At 29.5% G+C, this 23989-nt stretch overlaps 1 protein-coding gene across 2 annotated transcripts; it reads left to right on the top strand.

The window, feature by feature from the left end:
- The first annotated feature begins 35 nt into the window (after positions 1-35).
- On the top strand, positions 36-23341 carry LOC142333681 (uncharacterized protein C1orf50 homolog). 2 transcript variants are annotated; one of them, XM_075381109.1, is made up of 4 exons: positions 36-333; positions 6687-6799; positions 14580-14726; positions 21815-23341. In XM_075381109.1, exons 1-4 carry the CDS (start codon positions 279-281, stop codon positions 21998-22000), a joined length of 501 nt encoding a protein of 166 aa, XP_075237224.1. In that variant the 5' UTR covers positions 36-278; the 3' UTR covers positions 22001-23341. The 2 variants fall into 2 exon arrangements, with proteins under 2 accessions (XP_075237224.1, XP_075237216.1); XM_075381101.1 differs by having other exon boundaries at positions 40-333; positions 14508-14726.
- Positions 23342-23989: the final 648 nt, after the last annotated feature.

Raw genomic sequence — 23989 nt, 5'->3', positions numbered from 1 at the left:
CTTTTTAGTTGTTCTGTTTGTTTAGAACAGCTGATGTTACATTTGATTGTGTAATAATATTTTTAACCGTGAACCAAGTTGTTAGTTACCTGTTAATTTTTTTAGGAATGCGTTTCAAACTTGCGAACCGATGGGATTAATAATACAAGATTAAGTTACTTAATTATTATTACTATTCCTTGGTGGTTACAGTTTTGAGTGGTTTATTTATTTCATTCCAATTTCGCTTGAATGTCAAAGCTTTAATACAACTGCTGCTGAATTGTATTAAATCCACAATGAAGAGGTCTTTTGACTTCAATAATATCACCGACTCTCAAGTTCACAGTAAAGGTAGGTCTGTTTTGTAGTTATAAAAAACTCATTAAATTGTTATTAGTTACAATAGATCTTTGTTTAAAGCTTCTTTAAAGTTTGATCGTACCTAGTCAAAATAGCCCATGGCTATGTACAAACACTGTTAAGCACTGGTAGGGGTGAACGATAACTACAAATTTAAAAAAATCATCCGATACTAATTTCTAAGGAAAATAGATTATGAGAAGCCCGTAAAAAGAGAAAGTTTAGTTTTAAGACAAACATAACCTGGGCTCGCAAACCTCATCTATTTTACGTTAATATACAAATTTTTTGGTGTTATTTTAGAATAGGCTATCTTGTCAGGGCTGTTTTGGTTTTGGACTATTTTAGAATTTCTGATGGGTCACGCTTCATTAGATTAGTTTGAAATCCTCATTCAGGTGAGATCTTGCTCATTAAATAAACTTTGCTATTTACTAAAACTATACATACTGTGTATGTGTAGCATAACTATGATTTGTGAATGGAAAGTGCAGTTTCCCCTACTCAAGTAACTGATTGATTTAATTCTGATAAAGTAATAGTATTTGAAAAATTGTGGTTTTATTTTAATGATAAAAATAATTTCATCCAAAATTAATCATTATTCTGAAGTATGAAATAACATTTTCAGAATCTGTTATAATAATATTTGGTAATTGGATTTCAAATCAACCCTTTAAAACTCTGATGATAGATCCCCTCCTATTTAATGACTAATTAGATTTTACGATAGAAAATATCCAAAACATTGTGGTGGTGCTTAATTGGGCATGTCCTTGCATAGGGTTCAGTATGTCCCAGAAATAATGTTGACTAGCCAATTAAGTTCATTCTATTTCTGTGTAATTTTTTTTTTATTATGTCACATTGTCATTAATTACAATATTATAAATAACTATTGTACCAAATATGTTAAAAGTACTCAATGCCTTGCATAATATTGGGGGTGGATGCTGCAATATTTTTGTATACTATGATTTATTAAGTATCTTTGCTTCTATCAGATATATTATTCGTCCAATAATCTTTTCTTACATGTGTCTATCTTTGTTCTCAGCAACTGGAATACTCTTTGTTGCTCAGGTTCTGAGTGTTCCTAACCATGTAGAATACAGTGGACTGAACAAGCCAGTTATGCTTGGACTTAAAAATTGATTTTCAAAAAACATGTTGCCATTTCTGATTATATTAGTTTATTGAGATGTTGATTTAAAAGAATTTTGGTAGATAAATTGGCTGGCATCAATAAGCCACAAAACCTAACTAAAGATACTATTTTGCCATTAACATCAGTGAAAATATAATGTTATTATAAATATATTACAAATATAAAGCAGTATAATATTACAAATATTGTAATGTTATAAAAGATTATTAACATAGTTACTGTAAAATTGTCAGTTATTTATTGCATTTGGGAAAAGGCTAATTTCTTAACTGATTTGAATAAATTAATGTTTAAAACAGTGAAATTAATTAACTGGATAAAACTAATAAACACAGTTTTTGGCACATGAAAATTGTATTTTGTTTCCATTGTAATTTTTTATGCTGAATTCAAAAATGCAATAAGAACTTTTTCATCACCCTAAGTTTTTGTGTGGTAATATTTTTGAAATATTGGTTTCATGGAATTCTTTTTTTAGGGATAACTTATGTTCTTAGAAAAATATTTTAAATGATTTCTAACTAAGGGTCTAGTACAAAATAACATTATGAAGCCATTAGATACATGATGATAGATTTACTACAGGTTTTGACATACCAGCACAGAATATTCTTGAGTCATACAATTAATACATCAGTACTGTTAAACACACTATGGTTTCATTCTCTTTTGTAATTTGCATTTATTTTGTCAAGTGTGTTGTGTTACTGTATAAATGTGCCAAGGAAGTATAAATTGTCTGGATAAGTTCTGCTATGTGTGTGTGGGGTTTTCTTGTTTAAAGAAAAACAACTAAGTTTGACTCTACTAGTTATAAAATCTTAAGAATTATATTTTGGTTGTAAAGTTGGGAAAGAAGTAAGAACTGGACCCCTGCATTTACTGTTAGACCTGTATGAAACATCAGATTAGGGGTAATTGACAAATAAGTTTTGCTATATCAATGATGTGGCTTGAATCACAAGACCATTTGTTGAATTGTTATTTCTGTATTACAGAGATATAAGGAGTAAAGTAGTAAATTCAAACACTCAGTACAGTACCCAAATTTATCATCTGTTACAAGGCCAGTGCTTCTTGGTGAGGACTTACCTGTACTGCATATTCCAACACATTTAATTTTAGAAGATGAATTGGAATATGAGAAAGCTATTGCAGTTCAACAGAAGAGCAAATAATCTTACCTTTGAAGCAGAATCCTCTTCCCATGAATCTCATCTGATAACTCGGACAAATTAAGTTACCTTGTTTAGGATTTAAACTTGTTAAAGAAACAAGCCAAGCTTTTGGGATCTAGGATAAGGCTAGATCTTCTCCATACTGACACTAAAATATGTTTCTTTTGTAATCATCAGGAAGAGTTTTAAGATTTATATTATGAAAAAAATAGTTTAGTGTGCTGTGTAACAATATGAAAATCCTTTTAGAAAACATTCAACAAGTACTGTCAACTTTATGCTGCAATTTAAAGATTATTGTGTTATATTGAGTTTGCAGCTCAGTTACACAAATTTTGTTGCTTTTTGTATGAATGGGACAGCAGGGACAAGACAAATCATTGTATTAGGAAGGAATGGCCTAAGTGTAAAGTACTTATGTTTGGACAGAAAAATGTGACATCTCACTAGTTAACTTTTAAATGATTCTACTACTTCCACTCCTTATAAAATGAGCCTTTGTTAAGACAAAACCTTTGTTAAAACAATGGATAAAAAGGTGCTGGATTGCATTATTTGAGAGAAAAATTTTCCCAAGTTAATGATGTAAAAATCAAGAAAGAAATTTTTGTGAGTACCCAAATAAGAACTTTGATTAGAGAAGGAATATTTGAACAACTGTTAAGCAAAGTTGAAAAGTCAGAGTGAAGGTCATTTAAAAGTATTGTGTAAACCTTTTAAAAAATCATAAATCTCCCTAATACTATGGCATTGTGGATGAATTGTTACAGTCATATAGACATAATAAGATGCATTATTTCCTTAAAAATTGATTTCTTTGATTCACACTGGGATTTCTTTCTAGACAACCTTGGCACCATCAAGTGACAACCACGAAAACACTTCCACCAGCAAATCTCAGTCATGAAAAACAGGTAACAGCGACCGTGGGAGTGTATAAGAATGTTCACATATTTTTGTCAGATGCTAAAGCAGGATGTTCCAGATAATCTAATGCAAAAGGTAACAACTACCACCTTTTATGGCCTGCATGCATTGTAAATTAATACATTTTCAATGTTTATTTGTCATAAAAAAAAAATGGTGAGTGATGGAGAAGATCTATATACATATTTGAATTCAGTGGGAAAAGGTCGATTGAGATTACATATTTTGTTTCTTGTGAACAAAAAAAAAAAAAAAAACAGGTTAATTTTGCTCCTTAGTCTAGTTAAGCTGATATGTTTTAATTTATTAACCTGAGATAAAATACAGGGTTAGCTTTTAAAGTGTGATAAATATAGTTTAATTCAACCTTTTGTAACATCACTTTGTAACTTCATATAAAAAAATTAAAAGAATCCTAAAACTTATTATCAGTAACAGTAATAATTTTTCATTTTCTGCATATGGCAGTTTCTTTTGTTTTTTTTTTAAATGAGATTCATAATTTCAGCACAGAATACCATACAGAGCGTATATTTGTTTTTTTTTTTTACCATTGTGAAAAGATGTATGTTTATTTAGCAGGCAGCCAAAGATTGTCAGTAGTTGTAATGGTGAAAATTCTTTCCGTCACAGCTCAGTATTTATTGAAATTATAAAACTTTATAAGGTTTTATTATAAAACCTTATACTGTTAATGCAGTTACGGATGAATATTTCCAAAATATTTTGAAATATTTACGGTATTTTTTTGAAAATGATCCTTTGTTATTTTGTTTGGTTCTCTATCAAAATTCTTATTCGGTTATAAAATTCCTGTTCAAACACTTGTTATTGTATAACATGACTAAGAATTCCCCACACATTTACACAGAAAGTAGATTCTTTTCCACTTGTGATGGAAGGAATCCACCAGATGTCATTATATAGGTCAGGATGATGTCACAATTCATGACTAACATTTGTTTACAAAAGTTTTCAAATATACTGTAATTGTTTACATATTTTTAAATTTCTATTTACAAATTTTATTTACTAGGAATTTATGATAACATAAAATAAAATAGTACTTTATTTTATTTATAAATTCTACTTACAAATAATATTTTTTAATTACATAGAAGCTTTTATAATTAGGCATTTTACTAGCAATGTATTAGAAAAAAAGAGTTTAATCTGTTTCTATAAGAAAGTTAAAATAAAAAAAAATGAATCGTTTATTTCTAGGAAACTTTATTTAAATTTACTCTGTAAAGAAACATCCTCATGTGCAGTGCATTACCACAAAAACAGTATTGCAAAGAGAATAGAATAAAGCATTTACTCAGTTGGAATCTGAAATGATTAAAAATAAAAAGGAATATATAATACAAAATTTACCATGAATTCTGAAAGCATTTTTTAATGAAATACATTTTTAAACTGTGGATAAGTGTACATTAGTACAAAAAAGATCTCTTACCATTATTTGAGAGCAGAAATAGGTACATTAAAAAAATGACTACTATATTGAAACCAACAATTAAAAAAAAAATTGTGAAAAACAAACACCACTCTGTTCTTAAATATACTTAACACTTATTTTTTATTTTCATCCCACGTCAATAACAAAAAGAGCAAGTGTTAAAGCAGTACTGAGCTCTTTTTTTTTGCTATTGTAAGCTGTAACTTTTCAAAGACAAGCTTCTTCTTTTGTGATGTAAATCATAATTAGTGATTTTTTTCCTTGTAGTTTTGAGTTCCCCTTTTATAAAATCAAACTTTATCATTGAGAATTATCAAGTTAAATCAAGTTTATTTTTAAATGTGGTGGAAAAGAACCTGAGAACAGTTTCAGTGTTACTGTGTGCAAAGTGTTTGAGTCTGTGTTGGGTTTGTGTGAAGTTTTTTAGCGGACAAGAAACAGATAATTAAAAAAAAATACTGAATATTTTAACAGCTGTAGCTATCTGATCTATTTACCAGTCAGTCAGTTTTATTGACTACAAAATGTAACTTTTTAAATTCTTGTAGCTGAAATTGAAATGTAATGTTCTATTGTATCAATAGCTGTGTAGAAATTCAGGTAGTGAATGAGGTGATGAAGCCACTAGTAAGCTGAGAATACCCTAAGCTTAGAACCTTATAATTTCTTAATTTTACAAATTCTGGAAGAAAAGTTGATTAATAATATGGCAATGTAAACAGTTGTGAAACAGTTACAGTTGTGTAAACAACTGTTGTGAAAAAAAAACTGCAACACAAAAGATACAGTATTACTATGCAAATCATTAATGAGAATAATTACTGAGAAGAAATTGTGCTTAGCCATATTATCTGGTGTTATTTCACAGATAACTATGTTGTAATAATAGCTAGTTGTCAAAATTTTGTTGGTTGCATACATTATGTAGCATTGCGGAGCATATTTAAACTAACATGCAGAGTTAGCATAATATTCTAGATAATTATGTGGCTGAGCTAGGGAAACTTTTAACATTTTTTACAAATTTTAATATTTTTTTTTTTCATTTTCATTTGTATTATTGTTGTTCAGCCAACATGAGAATAGAGTTGCGCTATGAAACATGTAGAGGGAAGTAGTAGTCCCCTTCATTTATTTGTCTCTTGCACACACATATGTAATGTCTGTCTCTCTCACACAAATGTTAGTAGCTCACCGCCACTTCATTCTTTAGAGCTCTATTCTCATTATTGGCGAACAGTATTTAATGCCCTTTACAATCCCACAGATTTTTTTTTTTTGTATACCTCAGCTTGTGATATTTTTCCTTTATACACCTTTTGATTTTTTTTATCTGTTTTTGTCTTAAATAAAATTAAATATTTTTTAAAAATAAACCTCTGATGAATTCTTAAGTGTCAGCTAAGGTTTAGCAAATTAACAATTACCATTGAAGTAGAATTTGATTGTACACTGGGTTGTCATGTAAATTTTCTGGCTTTTGTTTTAACAGTATCATTTACTTCTCACTTTCTGATTTCTTTATAGTCCTGTTGATTATATATTTTTAACTATCACTTACATTTGTTAAATGGATCTGTTCTTGCATAATTAATTTTCTCTTTTACAGTTTGTTTAGTTGAAAGAGATCTAGAACCGTTTGGACATAAGTTATTAAATGTTTCTTCCACATTCAGAGATCTGACAGTCGAATTAAATGAATTAGCTAAGGAAGTAGAAAAGGCAAGTCTTATATTTTTATACTTTTAGGCTATTTCATGCAATTTTTTATCAAAACATTTTCTTAGATAAGTATTGCTTTTCTGTTGTATTGGTATTTGTTAAATATTATATAAAAGTTGCATTTAAAAAAATTTTCTTGAAATGAAATAAAATGTAAAAATAAATATGTTTAATAAATTGAAAGCTAAACTTGCTCTCTTTAAAACAGCATTTTATTTATTTCTTAAGATCAGTTTTTGAAGACATTACCTGTATTAATAATATAAAGTAGCCCTCAGAAATTGTGTTAAATGTTTTTTTATTAATGTACACCTGTGCGCAGAAGTTCAACTAGTTAGAAATTTGTATAAGATTTTGGCCAAAATTTTATATTTGGAATTGAATTAAGAAGGATCTTGAAAATCCACAGAATTGTGTGAGATTGTATTAATCTAAAATATAGGTTTACTTTTATATGGCCATTAGATTAACCTAACCTTATATAATATTAACATCAGAATTTTATGTTGGAAGAAATTTTATGTTGGAAATGTATTCCTAGACATACTTTGTTTTAAGATATATCACCTGAGGTGCTGAGGTTGACTTGTTCATTACTGAGAATCCTAGTAATGAACACAATAATAATAATAATAATAATAATAATAATTAATTTTGTGGTGCGAATTATCATAAAAATTGTTAAGACAGAAATGATAATAGTAAATATTGTCTCTATTGCTAAGATCATTATAGTTTCTGAGTTTAGTCCTGTTTGACTTTCTTAACTTCATTCTTTTATCTCTTGTTGATGCGTTTCGGAACCACTTCATTGTCAAAACTTATTGTCCTGATGCTTTAATTCTCTGTTAATCTTAATATAATGTTTAGTCAATGACCCTCCCTCTATATTTGACATCATGCCTTTTCTGGCCTTCTTCTTCTATGGTGTAGGTCTTGTTTTGGTCCAAAAATATTGCAGGAGATAAATAGTTGACCAGTTAAATTTAATTTACTCCTTACTTTAAGTGGGAATAATCTTTGAGGTTTAAGTTAACTAAAATTGAGAAATATATATCATTTCAAAAACACTGGCAGAATGGTGGCAAGAATTTAATTCTATGTTTGCTTCTTTTTTTACCAAAAGTATTTTAAACGATACTGTTTAGTCCATTAGAATCTCATCAGAATTAAAGGAATGTAATAGGAGCAGAATAGTGTGGGTTTGAAAGGGGGTTACCTATAAAACGTGGAGTAGTAACATGTGTAGAAAGAATTTACTCTATTGGAAGTATTATTTTACCTCTATATTTCACTACTGATTCATTTATTTTTATGGTCCCAATTTTTCCTTTCGTTCACATTATTATATTGATGTTACAAAAATTTTAAATCATTCTTTGTAGATTATTACACATTAAGAAGCTGAATTGATTGGTTTGTTGACTAATGATATCCTTTGATTAATGTTTTCTGAGTTTCTTCATTTATGTTGTAAATATTTTGAAATTATATAATTATTAAATTTTATTGCATTGCCCCTGAATATTACAAAGATTTCTCAAAATGAATTGCTGGTAAAATTTATAGTTTCTACTTTTTTATCTCAGCTTATATTTGAAAACTTCAGAGCCTTAAAATCTTAGCACATATTGATTGTCCGAACTGGACTTGTTCAGGAAAAATTGCTACACTTGATAACCATACAATTTATTTATGATTGATCCTGTTGTTTTGTATTCTATTATTTTTTCATAACTCCTTTATCCTCCAGCATACTATTTATCTAAGGAGAGAAGAAACCCTGTAGAAATGAACAAAATTATAAATCTGCATTAAAATTTTGAATATATCTTTTATTTGTAAGGATTTAAAATACCTTGTAAATGCTCTGATCTTAAGCGTTAGTATTTGTATTAATTAACTGATAATAACTCAATCCCCAAGGTGTTTTTATTATATATTTTGACTGAGTGCAGGGCTGGCCCTAGGCGGTAGGCAGCTGCCTACAGTGGCAAAACCGCCTGAACTAGAGTGCAAAAAAAATAAACACAACCCACAAAAATATATTTCGATTACTTGAATCTAGAAAATAATATTATTTACTATTTATAATATTATTATTGTACTAGTTTTGTTTATTGTTTTAAAGGTATATTTAAATTATCTCTGAAAATAGTAGGTGCTAGTTTAGTTTGTCAGCTCATTAAAAATGCAAATTTTGTTTTTCAATAAAACAATTTTTTAGTATTATTGCCTTAATTCAATTACAAGTTGTTTTTCCGGTTAACATGGTTCAATAATTCTGTGTTTTTGGAGCTTGGGGGAGGCAGTTTTTGGGTTTACCAAGGGCAGAAAGCCCTTGCTTTCTGCCATTTTCTGATCACTACTGAAAAAAACCACTAAACCACTTTCATATTCCTTCCACCAACTAAACTAGAAAAGGGAATGAGTGAGGAATGCTCCATACACATGCGGAATAAAAAAAAATTACCTTCCACCGGCACGCTAGGGTTGGCACTGTGGGAGCGACAGTGCTATCTCTCCCTCGCAGTCTCACTGCAGCTTTTTATGTATGCATGCGCACAACAGCCAAACACCAACCCGCTGGAACTGTGAAGTGCACAGTTCCATACAAAGATTTTTGTATCTTTTTCATAAACTGGGGGATGGCTACTGACATTAAGCTTAAGGATTATATATTGTACAAGCATAAAGAAAAAAGGACTAATTGTATAAAATGTTGTGATAATATCAAGTGGAAATAGGGAATGCTGCAGTTCCACAGTGTCTATACATGTGCCGCCACTGTATAATTATATTTTGCTGCTTGGATGCAATTTGTTAAACAAAAATTTTTCTTCCTTTCAGGGATTGTTTCATTCTCCTTAAATGTATTCACAAGAAAGAAAATTCCTTTGACCATAATGATCTTTACGTAGAACTTTATCATTTATTAATGCAAGAAATAATACATAATGTTATGATTTTTATAGAATAGTTATTTTACTGAAATTAATCTTAAGATTAATATTATTCCTCTGTACTGTTAAATTATATTATAAACCTGCTATAGATTGTTTAGATAAGACATATTACCTTAATTTTAACACGAAAGTACTTTCATGGGATCCCTCATCCTCAGTATTGATTAAAATATTTAATGAAACAGCATATTAAAAAGTCAAATTTTTTATAGAAACTATGTATACGGTATAATATTTGTTACATTTCTGTAATGATTTATAGAATAATAATTTAAAAATTAAACATTTTTGTTACATTTGCAGGTTATTCATCTCTTTTAAGTATATTTTGTGAAATATTAACATTATAGTTTTGATAAAGAAAATTAAAAAAATTTTCCATAGTTTATATTTTTAAAATTAGCACATTTTTATTCAATAAGGTAAATTTTACTATAGTTTATTACTATTAGCAGTCCACTTAAGTGTATTTTTATTTAACCCTAGACTGGTGTCCTTCCTAGGAAATACGTTAATGGTATCTATTTGCAATTTATACAACAGTAGATATTTAGCCAAAAAAAAATACATTGTAAAATAAAAACAAAAAATTTTTCAACTTGCAGAGATCTGATGATGGTAGTTTACATGTTCTCGGAACAAACTTTCCACATGTCTCCTCTGTACTCAAGACAGAAGGGGGTATCACATCTTGCACAACGTTGTCATACGTTTTTTTTGGTATCTGTACATTCTGCAGGTGGTTCTCTTTTCTTTTTTGTCTTTTGGTTGGTGGCCATGCTTCATTGTTTCCTAGGACCCCTCTAATAATTGTTTTTAGTGACCAAGGTAACAAACTTGCAGATGAGTTTCCTGCCAGAGTGTAACTAGCTGTTTGTGTAAGCCTTTCATGAAATTTGTCCTTGTCATTTCTTTTTGTCCTTTAGCTGTCAGGTTTCTGTTAAAGATTTTATAACTGTTTATTCCAGCAGTATTTATCAATCCATAAAAGATACAAAGCAGCCAATATTTAGTTTTCCTAGAACATGACATTGTGTTACACATTTGATCAAAGGTTTCCACACCACCTTTAGTCTGGTTATAATGGTCTGTTATAACTGTTTTATTATTTGTCTGAGATGTTGCTTTATCATATGCATGGTGGAAATGAAGCACACAACTTTGTTTGACTTTGCCTTATAAGATAAAAGGGTTGTATTTCCACTGAACAGATATTTGGATTCCCCTAAAGATCTTCCTGTGTGTGTAATCATTGAATGTGGAATTTCTGGTTTATTCTTATGGATTGTGCCAATGATTGTGAGTTTGTATGGTTCTTTAGCTAGGCTATCAGCTAGGAATTCACTGGTAAACCAGTTTTCCATTGTTATGTTTCATTTAGTACCTTTGAAAGGCTTTGCTAATGTTTCAATGTAGTAATGACCTAGGGGACTTTTACTTGTTTGCTTTCCAAGGTAAGTTCGACATTGAGCATGTATTTGGAGCCACTACTGCAAATCATAACTATCTTTAAGCAATACTTAGCTGGCTTATTAGGTATGCACATTCTGAAGGGACATCTGCCCCTGAAGGCTAACAATTGCTTATCTATTACAGTATAAGGCCCAGGTTCATAGTTGTCTGTACAAGCTGCAATTATTGCACTCCAAACCTCACATATGAGTGCAAAACGATCATTAGTTTTTCTTTCCACACTTGTTGCCTTGTGATCGAATCTCAAGCAATCAATCAAAACCTGGAATGTTTGTCTGCAAAAGTAACTTAATATACATTTCCACTCAGGTTGACATCAAACATCTCTACAGTATTCAAGTGGTTATCTTTGCGATAAGCACTGAAAATCAAAATCCTTAAGAAATCTTTTATTTCTACTGAATTTGTCTCGCTTCAAGAAAATTTGATTGTTTTGTAGTCTGCCTATTTTTGTAATATTTCACTATTGGTTTGAGTGACTATTTTGTTTATTAGATCATTAGTGAAATAAACTTGAAATGCTTCTAAAGGGCTAGGTACATTTTCCCCTCACCTAGGGGACTGTCTAAGATGAATAATATTCATGCCTGCAGTTTTTGAGGATGTTGCTGGAGGCTCATCTGTCCATTTGTATCCAGTGTTCCCTTTTACAGTTTTTAAAGTTCTTGCTTGACTTAAGTTGTTTCTTCATGTTGCATTATTATAATCATTTAAGTATGCTGCTGAAAAGTTCTAGTAATTAATTGTTATCTAAAAAGGATTACTTATCCATAGATAACCTAAGGATTACCTAGGTAAAAAAAAAAGGATTATATTTTTTATTCACCATTATCATCTCTAATGTAGTTCACTTTGGGGAATATGATGTAATAATTGCTCTCCCACTTTTTGAACATATATATATATTAAATCATATTTAGAATAACATAGATTGAGTATATATCTTATGTTAGATAAGTTAGTGATGTTTATATGTAGTTTGTTCAGTCCTTATGCAGTGATTGTTGAATTTAAACAATAAAATAATTGTTAATTGTTTTCAGAGATTGTTTCCTTAACTTTTGACAATAACAGAAGTTACAAAGTGTCAAATTCAGGGTGTATGTTGACCTCATTCATTTTAATTCGATTTCTTCTTTTATTATTTTATACCTTATATTTTAATGTCATTAAATGTGTGGGTGTTGGGCAAACACACATTTGCTCCTGCAGCAAAATGAGAACTTTGATGCAAAAGTTTGAGTTAAGTATGAGAGTGAATCAAATAGAAATTGGAATTTTTGTTGTCGTTGATACATGGCGTATGGAGATCGGCATGGCTCCGCAGTGTTGAATATAGGGATGCATGGAGGGGATCCCACTCTTAGAAAGTCAGCTGATTTTTTTTTTCTATCTGTATCATATTGTCACAGCAAGAGCTATCATTGCACATAGTGCAACATATTATTATTAAATCTGTCATGGCAGAGGGTGTGAAACCCATCAGAAATTTTGAGAAGACTTCAGACACAGTACGGGGAAAACACACTTAAAAAGACTCAAGTATATGATTGCCATAAGCAGTTTTCAGAAGGACAAGAACCAGTTGAAAATGAAGGTCACCAACGCCGCCCGAGGACAAGTGCTACTGCTGAAATCTTTCTTATGGTTCGTCACCTTATCAAGGGCAACCATTGATTAACAATTGTAGAAATTACTTTTGAGATTGGAATAAGCTATGGCAGTGCTCAGGCAGTCATTACTGGTGATTTTTTTTCTTTTTCTGTTAGCCTCCGGAACCACTTTAAGGTATTACTTCAGAGGATGAATGAAGATGATGTGTATGAATGTAATTAAGTGTGTAGTCTTGTACAGTCTCAGGTTGACTGTTCATGAGATGTGTGGTTAATTGAAACCCAACCACTAAAGAACACCGGTATCCATGATTTAATGTTCTGGAGTAATTGGAATTAAAAAAGTGGTAGCATGAGGGTCCCTCATCTTCTCACTGAAGATCAGAAGCTCTATCTGCTAGAAGTGTGCCAGCAGTTGAGTCATTATCAAGCTGAAGGAGAATTTTTTTGCATCAAATCATGACCTGCAATGAAACTTGGGGCCCATTACACTCCAGGATCAAAATAGCCAAGTATGGAGTGGCGAAAAAAGGGAGAAACTGTACCCATTAAAGCCACAGTATATTTTGATTTCAAAGGAATGTTGCATGTTGATTTTCTCCATGAACATTGTGCAGTGAATTCTGCATATTACTGTCAACTTTTAGAAAAGGCAGAACTGGTATATCATTAATAAAAGATGTCAAAAAGATCAGATATGTCATTCTGCTTCACGACAATGCTTGGTCCCACCTGATCGCAGCTCAAACTCAAGAAAAAATTGCATCTTTATTCTGGACTGCACTGGAGCACCCTCCATACAGTCCGGACTTATCGCCTTGTGATTACCATTTGTTTGGGCCACTAAAAGAAGCACTTGGAGGACAGAAATTTGAAGACAATGAGGAAATTATGTAAAGAAATAAAATTGTGAGTATGTATATTTATTAACCTTCAATAAATTATAAAACAAAAATTACAGTTTATATCTGATTTACCCTCATATCTGGACGTAGGAATAAATGGCTTATAAATGATTCGTCACTAATGTGATGTAATTTTTTCACTGGTGTTTAAGTGTTTTCTTTGAATATTGAGATTTTCTACTCTTTACATTTCTATTTGTGGGTAATATCTACTAATGCATATTTTGTTTCCAATCTAACTTGTAGAAAGGAAGTTTACATTATTAATCAAAATTAAATGAATTTAATAGCATAAGATCAATTGACTAACTTTTGGATGATTTCATATTAGTACAAAGACATGATGAATGCAGTTCATTCCTGAATGACCTTTTTTTAATTAGCCTTGAGGATTAATTTTTAAATGTTGGTGATTTGTTCAGGCATTGAGTAAGTTGAAGGATGATCTGAGAATTCATCACTTTTAACCAGTCTGTGACCATTTGTATACTGCTTTTAAGAGTTTTATTTTGGCCCTATGTATTAAGTAAAAATAAGAAAGGGCACCAGATAACTTTGATTATCTGGAATTTTACTTTAATTATGATAATGTAATGTTGTAATTGATCAGTGGTTTAAAATCAATTTTATAATAATCTTCATGTTTTTTTAGAGTTTTTATATGCGTGTTTTTTTAATACTATCAATAAAATAATAAAGTAGATCTGTTTATTGCTGAGAATCAAGTATAATTTAGCTGGTTTTATTATAGGCTGATAAAATAGCACATTCTTCAGCTGTAAATCGACTGGAACTGATAGCAGAACAAATGAAATTTTTACAGAGCCAAGCATGTAAAGTAGTTGTGGAGCTTCATCAAGGATTATCTCTTAATCATGCTGCTTGCAACTTTAAAAAAGTTCCTGGAAAAACATACCACCTCTATCAGAGACAATCAGGACAGAAATACTTCTCTATGCTTTCACCTGAGGTTTGTTGTAGATTTGTTGAATGTACTCATATTTCTCATTTTACTTGGGAAATAACGACTGTGAAAGATCAGAAAATAGTAAATTTTGATAAGATTCCAAAATATTTGATATATTGATATAATCAATAGTACAAGGCTCGGCTGATAAATTTTGCACATATATGCGTAACATGGGAATAAAAAGAGATATTGGAATGAAATAAAAAATGAATAAAAGTACAATATCTTAGGTATAAGATGCAGTATTTATTTTTCAATTTAATCCCCATTACACTGTTACACTTTTCTCAAGTTTTTGTATTCCATCACTGAAAAATTCTGGCGGTCTTTCTTGGATTCAAGTAGTCACAGCTTCCTTCATCTCTTCGTTGACGGTGTAGTGATTACCTTTGAGATCCCTCTTGAGATGATGGAAGAAGTGGAAGTTGCAGGAAGCCAAATCTGGCAATTATGGTGGATGTGGAATAGGCTCAAACTTCAGCTTGTGGAGAGCCGTCTGTCAGTTTGCATAGTACTCATTGTGCACAGATTTTATGGTAACCTGATTGCTCAATAATATGGCGTTCTTGTTCTTTATATATGCTTTACTGAATAACAAGGCATTGCTGGGAGATTCACCAGTCACTTTAAAGCAAATTGTCCACTTCCTTTCAATGTTTCTTGTCAGTCACACAAACTGGTTGTCCTTTGCCAGGTCCATCCTCAGTTGTCGCTTTACCAGCTTTACATTCGCAAAATTTCAACGCCTACCTATTCACAGTTCTGTTGTCAACAGTTTTACTACTGTAGACTGCTTTTAAATGGTGAAAAATATTCGTAGGATTCACATTTTCTGCTGTTAAAAGTTTGATCACTGCAGGCTGTTTTAACCTTGTTGAAATATTGGCCGTACTCGACTGCATTTTAACTGCTACTGAAAACAAACTGAACGGATTTCAGCGCATTATTGCAGGTTTGTAGAGGGGGATTTTAGCTATCATGTGCCACTACGCTCAACTTGATAGTACCTTTTGTCTTCGTGTAGCACACTAGTGTGCAAAATTTATCAGCTGAGCCTCGTATTTTGATGTAGTCAATTTTGAAAGTCTACAAGAAAAACTTTGGACTGAAAAAATCATTAAAAATTCAATTGTCTTTCAGTTGTAAAAACCAAATTTCTAAAATTCATAAATAATTATGTATGTATGTATATGAACAGTAATAGTAATGTCTGTACTAGCGTGAATCCCAAATTAGTTATTAATTTTATTAATTTTTCTTACGTTAGCAAGCTATATACATTAATTCAAATGAAACCTTTTTTACTTATTAATAACAAAAATTAGGCAATATTAAATAAAATTTAACTCTCCAAGCACAGGCCATGCCTATGTGTCATAAATTCCATTAAATACTCAAAACTATGTAAATGTAAAAATATAAGTGTATGTATTAATTTTTTAGAATTCAAATAATTCATTAACATATTGACCGCTGTGTTATAAAATTTAAATATTATATGAAATGTAAACCAAAACACAGTAATTAGATATACAATGTTAATTTCCAAGAATCGATTTTTGTGGCATTCTGCATCTTCAGTTTGTATTGAATTTATAATTACATTATAACATAATTCCTTTAAAAAATGTATTTTATTTTATTATGTAGTTCTTTGATTTGAAATTTTGAATTATTATGATTGCATATGATAGTTCAATCATAAATTTTTACTGCTCCAGTACAAATTTATGTACAGTTTACCTCAGTACAAAAAACAGCAGAAAAGATACATTCTTTTCTATATGTATTCTCAGTAGGCTTCAATAGTCTTTCTTTTGTCCTTAACATATTATTCTCTCCTTACGATGCTTCTCCTGAAAAGTATCTTTAATTGTCATATGATCTTTTCTAACTCTCTTCACTACTTCTTTACGAGATTTTGATGCATAAAAATTTTATTATTGTAATTAGTTTTTTTAAAAATGGAAGTAGTTTTCAAGGACATATCATATAAATACTCTACTGTTTATTTACATCTGATGTTAACTGAAGTGGACTTAACTGTAGAATATATTTTTTTATAACCTTGGGATAGATTAAACATACACTTAGCAAGTATTAAGAATATAACAAATAATAGTATCATTATCGTTATTTCTTTTGATCTTCTGATTCTGTGATTCTTGTTTTGATCTGTGCTTTTTGTAAAAAGGCATTCATTTTGTTATAACTTTTTTTACATATTGTGAAATATTAAGAAAAAAAAACATCATTTTTATAATGTTAAACCATATGGTTAAATAAATAAATAAATATGTCTTAGTTGTTTGAAGATGCACAGAGGATATACAAGAGTATGTTTTTTTTTTTCAAAATATTCAATTTCAGGTAATTATAAGTTTCTTTGTAACCATCATTGCAAGCATTTTCTTTTAAAATTTTCAGTAGCTTTTAGTAAATTTTCAATAAGTATATTTTTTTCTGTGTTTTACTCTAATTTCATTTTCAGTCTACATATTTTTTTATTTAGATTTATCTTGCTCAGAAATAGCAAGTTGTAATTAAAAAGTTAGTTTTGAAATCATCAGTGATTTATTACTCATAGTATATTTTGTTTAGTTTAATCGATATTTTACTTCATTAACATTTATTTTATTTTATGGAATTAGTATTGTTGCAAAAAGATTGTATCTATTTAATTACATAAATTTGGCTCATTGAACTTTGTCAAGATAAATATGCCTGATGTATAAATCTATATCATTTTTATTGTATAGTGTTATACAGAGTATCTTAGAATATGTATTTTAAACCCTTTTTATGTGAAGTGTTAATTTTAAATATACTAAGTAGTTTTAATTTCTTTTAATGTGGTGTTTGGATTCTGGGTTCAAATCCTGTTTAGATTAGGTATTCTTATATTCCACAAAATTCATTTATCATAAAATAGGGAAAAGGACACCTGTACTGGGTGACATTCTATAGTTACACTGGTTGGAATGAATAAATTCTTTAAGTTATCTGTAAACTAGTATTAAACAAAATCTAACCTTTCATAAAACTAAACAAATATAAAATTACTACTCCAAAGGAAATGAAAGTATACTGGAAAAATGTGAGTATAATAATCTTAAAACATAAATATTTATTGCTTAAAAGAGTACATTTGTATTAAATTATTTAGTACATTTGTTATTAAATACAAAGCATTTTTTAAATGCTTTGTATTTAGAATGAAGTAAAGTTTCAGACTTGCTTTGTATAATTGATATTAACTATAATTGACAGTAATCTTTTTGAATGCAAAAATCTATTGGCAGGAACTCAGTGTCTGGAAAACTGCAGCTAAGATAGTTTACCTCAGTTTTTGGAAGTGGCTTATGAATATAGATAGCATTGACCATTTTATTTTTACTTTTTCAGTAATGGGTTTTATTTTGGTAAATTACATGTATTGTGGGTTAGTTGTTAAGAAACAAAAACTAAATAAAAAAGAAAGAATTAATTTAACTGAAAATTTATACGAAAAAAAATTATAACATTTTAATCTAATTATGTAGATCAGACCAGAGAAGTCCTAATGCTTGTGTTGATTCCTGAACTTTGTTATATAGCTGTAGTTGAACCGATGAACTTCCTTAAATGATGAATAGGACTAGACTGTGAACCTCCTTACATCATTCCTGGGGCTAAATTAACTGGAGCATTAGCTCAGGAAATGGTGTTTGATAATATAAAACTGTTATATTTTAAATAAATAAAAAGTTATATTATTTAAATGGAAAATAGGAGAAATAGAGTTACTGAACATAATTGAAAAGTTCCTTTTTTGGATGATGAAATATGTTGAGAGCGCACCAAAGTAAAGATAATAATAACAATAGTAAAATATAAAATTTAATTATTATTGATGATACAGGAAGCTAAAATATTTGCCCTTTTTATGGGCATCACTGTCCTTAATGACTAAACATAGATGTAAATATTGAATGACTAAGCCAGCAATGAATTGCATAAATTTCCCGACTGAGTCGGTCAAGTTTTAAAAATTAAAAAAATATTTGTGGTTTGAAGGTCTGTTGTTGCAGAAAATATAGATTCAAAAACTCTTATCAACTCCTTTTCTGAAGCAAGATAAAAAAAAAATACATAGTCATTTTTTGGAGAGGGAGTGAATGAATATCAAATACATTTTTTTGTAATTTATGATCTTAATAAAAAAAAAACTTCCAACCTTTGAGGGTTTGCTTAAGTACCCTAGTAAAAAATTGAAATTTTATTGTGGCTAAAATGCTCCCACCTTTTTTCGAATTTTTGCAAAATTAATATATTCTTTCCCCCTAAAGATAGTAAGTGTGCTCCAAGTTTGAAGAGAATTGGTCAATGGGGTCCAGAGTTTAAGACAAAGTACAGGCCAACTGGCCTGTATTCAACTGAGGTCTGCTTGAAAAATAACCGAACTTTATATTTTTATAATCTTTATTATTAATTTTACAGATTAGTGGTCCTTGTCCCCATCAAAGTGCTCCCCTCCCCTTTTCACACACTTTTCCTGGTATTTCTGGCAATCCTGGATAGCTTCATTTGAAATGACCTTTAAGGTTCATGGTGAATTTGCTTTAATGTCATCAATAGTCTCAAAACAGCGTCCTTTCATCACTGATTTTAATTTCAGAAATTAAGAAAAAGTCACGAGGAGCCAGGTCTGGCAAGTAGGGAGGACAGTCATCCAATTTTTGGCACAAAACTGATGAATTAACAAAGCTGAGTGTACAGGATCATTGTTGTGGTGAAAGAACCATGAATATTTTGCCATAACTCTTTTTGGGGATAACTTTTTGTCTCTTTTTGGGGATTTTTTCATGTAACCATTGTAAAATGCCTTGATAGGATGAACATTTCACTGTTTCAGCCTGAGGCAAGAATTCAAAATGCACAATTCCATTAAAATCGAAAAAAGCAGAGAGCATCACTTTGACATTGGATTGAGACTGACATGCTTTCTTGGGGCATGAAGATCCTTTGCCAATCAGTTGTGATGATTGATCTTTTATTTCAATGTTTTAGGCATAAACCTAGCTTTCATCTCCCGTTATGATCCTTTGCAAGAATGTTTCATCGTCATTGGCTTGTTCAAGAAGTAGCCGACAAACGTCCACTCAATGTTTTTTCTTCTATCATCAAACAAGGAACAAACTTTGCTGCAACTCTATGCATGTTCAGTTTTCAGTCAAAATGTCATGGCATGATCCAGTTGAGATCTAACCTCTTTGGCAAGTTCTCTGACTGTCAGTTGGTGATTTGCATGCACCAGATCGTTCATTTTCTGAATGTGGATGTCATCAGTTGAAGTCAAAGGCCTTCCTGTTTGACGGTCATCTTCAGTTGACTGATGACCATTTTAAAATTTTGAAAACCATTTATAACATTGCGTACAACCCAGAGCATCATCTCTGTAAGCTTGTTTCAAAAATTGAAATGTTTCTGTGGATGTTTTCCCCAGTTTCACGTAAAATTTTACATTGTATTGCTGTTCCTGAAAATCGTACATTACAGAGATCATTACTAATACTTAGTATGTTGCACTCAGATAACAACAACACAAAAACTAAATGAGATATCAATAATCCAAGAACATGTGGTTATAGAGGAGTTATGTGGAACACATTGCTGCCAACCGCATGTCACTGAATATTTCAGTTGGCGCATAATTAAAAATGTTCGGTTTTTTTTCTGAACAGACCTTGTATTTACGTTTGTTCATATGCACAAACGTCCATTATTGACAATAATAGATTTTTTTGGACTAGTATGAGCATTTGAATAACAAAGTTTTCACAAATTATTTACAGTTATTTTAATCAATTTTTTTAACGTCTCGAGGACAAAACTTAAAAAAAAGACAATTTTTTTACATTGTTTTGTGACTGATCTCTATACTATCCTGTTATTGCTATTACCAGAAAAATAATAAAAATATATTTTAATATTCAGTTCATCTTCTTTTTTTTTCCGTATCGTACTACAGAAATTTTAAAGAGTTAAAAATTGAACTTATAGAAAAATGCAAAACACCAAATTAATGTACAAAGAATCTAAAGGCAATAAAATTTGATTTTAGAAATTATTTGTACTATAGATGTTCAAGTTTGAAAATTTCATAAAATCTTAATTGTAAATAATAACATTTTGAAAAGATAACATATAAAATCACACATAAAAGCATATTTATCGCATGGGAAGCAGTTGAATGGATCATAATCAATTTCCTTTTCCAGTACAAAAATTTTTAAATCCTAAAATATAACAAATTAGGAAGTGTAACCATATAATGGGCAGATACACAAATCTGAATTTTGAAAGGAAACCATGGATCCAAGAGTTATTTGCATTTAAAAATTTCAGTAGAAACTAATAAATGTTTGATATAATTTTTACTGAAGAATACTGACTTTTATAGTTTTTAAATTAAGGTAGAAGTAAAATTATAAAAACAAATAAGTAAGAAATAATAAACAAAAGATTTGTCAAAATGACACACTACAGTATTAATAAACTAATAATGATAAAATATTTAACTAAAAATTAAATTCTAAAACCATTCATTTATTAAATAGAATAAATGAATAAAATTTATGAAAAAATTATATAAATGCGTTACTTGATCTTGGCTAAAAGTGAATACATTAAATTACAAATGTAGTGGATCTTTCTCATCAAAAATAAAATAAAATTTGTATTTCAGTTTTCTATTTTGTAATTGAATGTTGTACTTGTATTCAATAAAAAAAACAACAATTTGTCAGTCTCACTTGTATGTCATATGATTAGGGATGATATCACTTGTAAATTGTGTAGATAGACAGATTATAATATAATATAGGTTTTAAACGTACATTATTGCAGACATTTTTGGGTTTGAACAGATGTATTGAATAAATAAATTAGTCTAATTAATGAGGTTTTATATGAATAATTAAAACTGATAACAGTAAACTGTATTTTTATACTTGTATTTGTGTATAGCAGCATATCTGGAAGATATGATAGAATTTGATTAATTATATGTTTACTTTTATAATTAAAATCAATTAATTTTGTTGTAGGAATGGGATAGTAGATTGCCTCATCAGTTCTTAGGATCATTTCGATTAGAAAATGATATGACATGGACACCTGCTGAAAGAATTGATTCAAGAGAAAATAATTTAAAACTAGCCAGCAGTATCATTAATTCTAATCTAATTTTGGAAGATGATTCGTGTGAAAGAATGATTCTTGATAATAAGTGACATACATATTAAATATATATATATATATATATATATATATTCCAACCATTAACCGTTAAATATATACATATGTATTATATTATGTTTGTATCCATTAATTCTTGGTTAAGCAAGTTTTCATGTAGTATGATGGATGTACATTAAAACAGTTTTTTATTACTTTGAAAAAGTGAAGTTTTATTTTTTGCATTATTTGTGTATAAATTCTGCATTTATAATTCTTTAGTTTACAATATTATTTAAAAATTGGAGTATAATTTACTTAAAAATTCTTATCTTTTAGAATTATAGTTAACAAGAGATATATTAAAAATTAAAAAACATTACTGCCAAAAAAAATATCGCTCTTTAGCAAGCGTGCAGGTGAAAATTTTGTATATAGTGTAATTTATTTTTCAAATGTTTAAATTTATTTACAGATATATATGAATTTGATCAACCTACGTACAGTACAATAAATAAAGTAAGATGACACTTACCTTATTTTATCAAAATACAAAAATGTTTTTGTGAATTTCTTGCATTGTCAGTTATAATACATTTTTTTAAAATAGTTTACGTTAAATGGCATAGTTCACATAAACATTATCAAGAATAATATTTTTTTTTTTTTTATAAAATACATAAAAACTTTCTTAATTTAAAAAAAATATATAAATTATAAAATAATAATAATAATTTAAAGTTACAAAAGAAATTAAAATTAAAAACCTTTTTTTTAACATTTAAAATCAAAAATTAAAAATTAAATTGAATTATACACTAACAATTTCTGAAAAAGTGCTGCCATCTACTGCAGTTTTTATAATCATGTCATCTTCATATTCTGTTTGTAGGTGATCAAATTAAATTTACTTTTATATTTATATATATAAAATCTCTCTAAAATGTGTAAACCCCTATTATTTACATTCATATTATATTTTTTGATTTCTAATATTTCCAAATTTGTTTGATTATCAGATATTGAATATTTATTATTAATAAGATGGTCAGAAACATTAGAGAAACCCAGTTACCATTTTTATAATATATAAAATGTTCAGAAAATCTAGTTTTGAAAGATCTAGTAGTTTTTCCTATATAAATATGGTCGCAGTCATTTCATTATATTTTATAAATTCCATCCAAATTTTATAAACCATGTGAATCAGTATGTTTACTGTTTTTGAAATGTTTTATTATATGGTTATTTGTCTGGTATGCAGGCTTAAATTTATTTTTATCATAAACCTTTGTTATATTTTCAACATTGTTATCAGTATATATATATATCTATTTTAAATGTACAGTGTCAATTTTTTATGTCATTTGTTGGTAATAAACATGTATTATTGTTAATTTTTGATATTTGTTTTTTGTATATGTTATCAACTAAAGATTCACTGTAACCATTATAAATATGCGCTTTGTTGTATAATATTTATTTCTTTAATTTGTTTCTATTTTTATTATATTGTGTCTAATTAATTGTTCTATTAACCATGTTTGTATATGTATTAATTTTGTCTGACCATGGATGATTTGAATATCTATGTATTGTGGTTTTCTCCCTCTATGAATCATGAGACCTTGCCATTGGTGAGGGGACTTGAGTCCTCAGTGATACAGAATAGCTGAACCGAAGGTGCAACCATATCAGAGAGGTATTTGTTGAGAGGCAGACTAAGGAATGATTCCTGAAAGAGGGCCGCAGCTTTTTCAGTGGTTGTTAAGGGCGTAGGTCAGGACGACTTATACGACCAAATCAACATCACTCAGTCCTCTTGAGTACTGCGCAGCTGAAAGCAATGGAAAACTACAGCTGCTTTTTTCCAGGAAAATGTATGTAGCTCTCTGCATTTTCATTTAAAAATGACGGATGTACCGTCCTTGGTAAAATATTCCAGAGGTAAACTAGTTCCCCGTTTGGATCTCTGGGTGGGGACAACTAAGGAAGGGGTCACCAGAAAATTAAAAAATAAAATTCTACAAGTCGAAGCATGGAGT

Source organism: Lycorma delicatula, chromosome 1 (genome assembly GCF_047948215.1).
Source record: "Lycorma delicatula isolate Av1 chromosome 1, ASM4794821v1, whole genome shotgun sequence".
Classification (NCBI taxonomy): Eukaryota; Metazoa; Arthropoda; class Insecta; order Hemiptera; family Fulgoridae; genus Lycorma; species Lycorma delicatula.
This window is presented reverse-complemented; position numbering and strand designations above follow the sequence as displayed.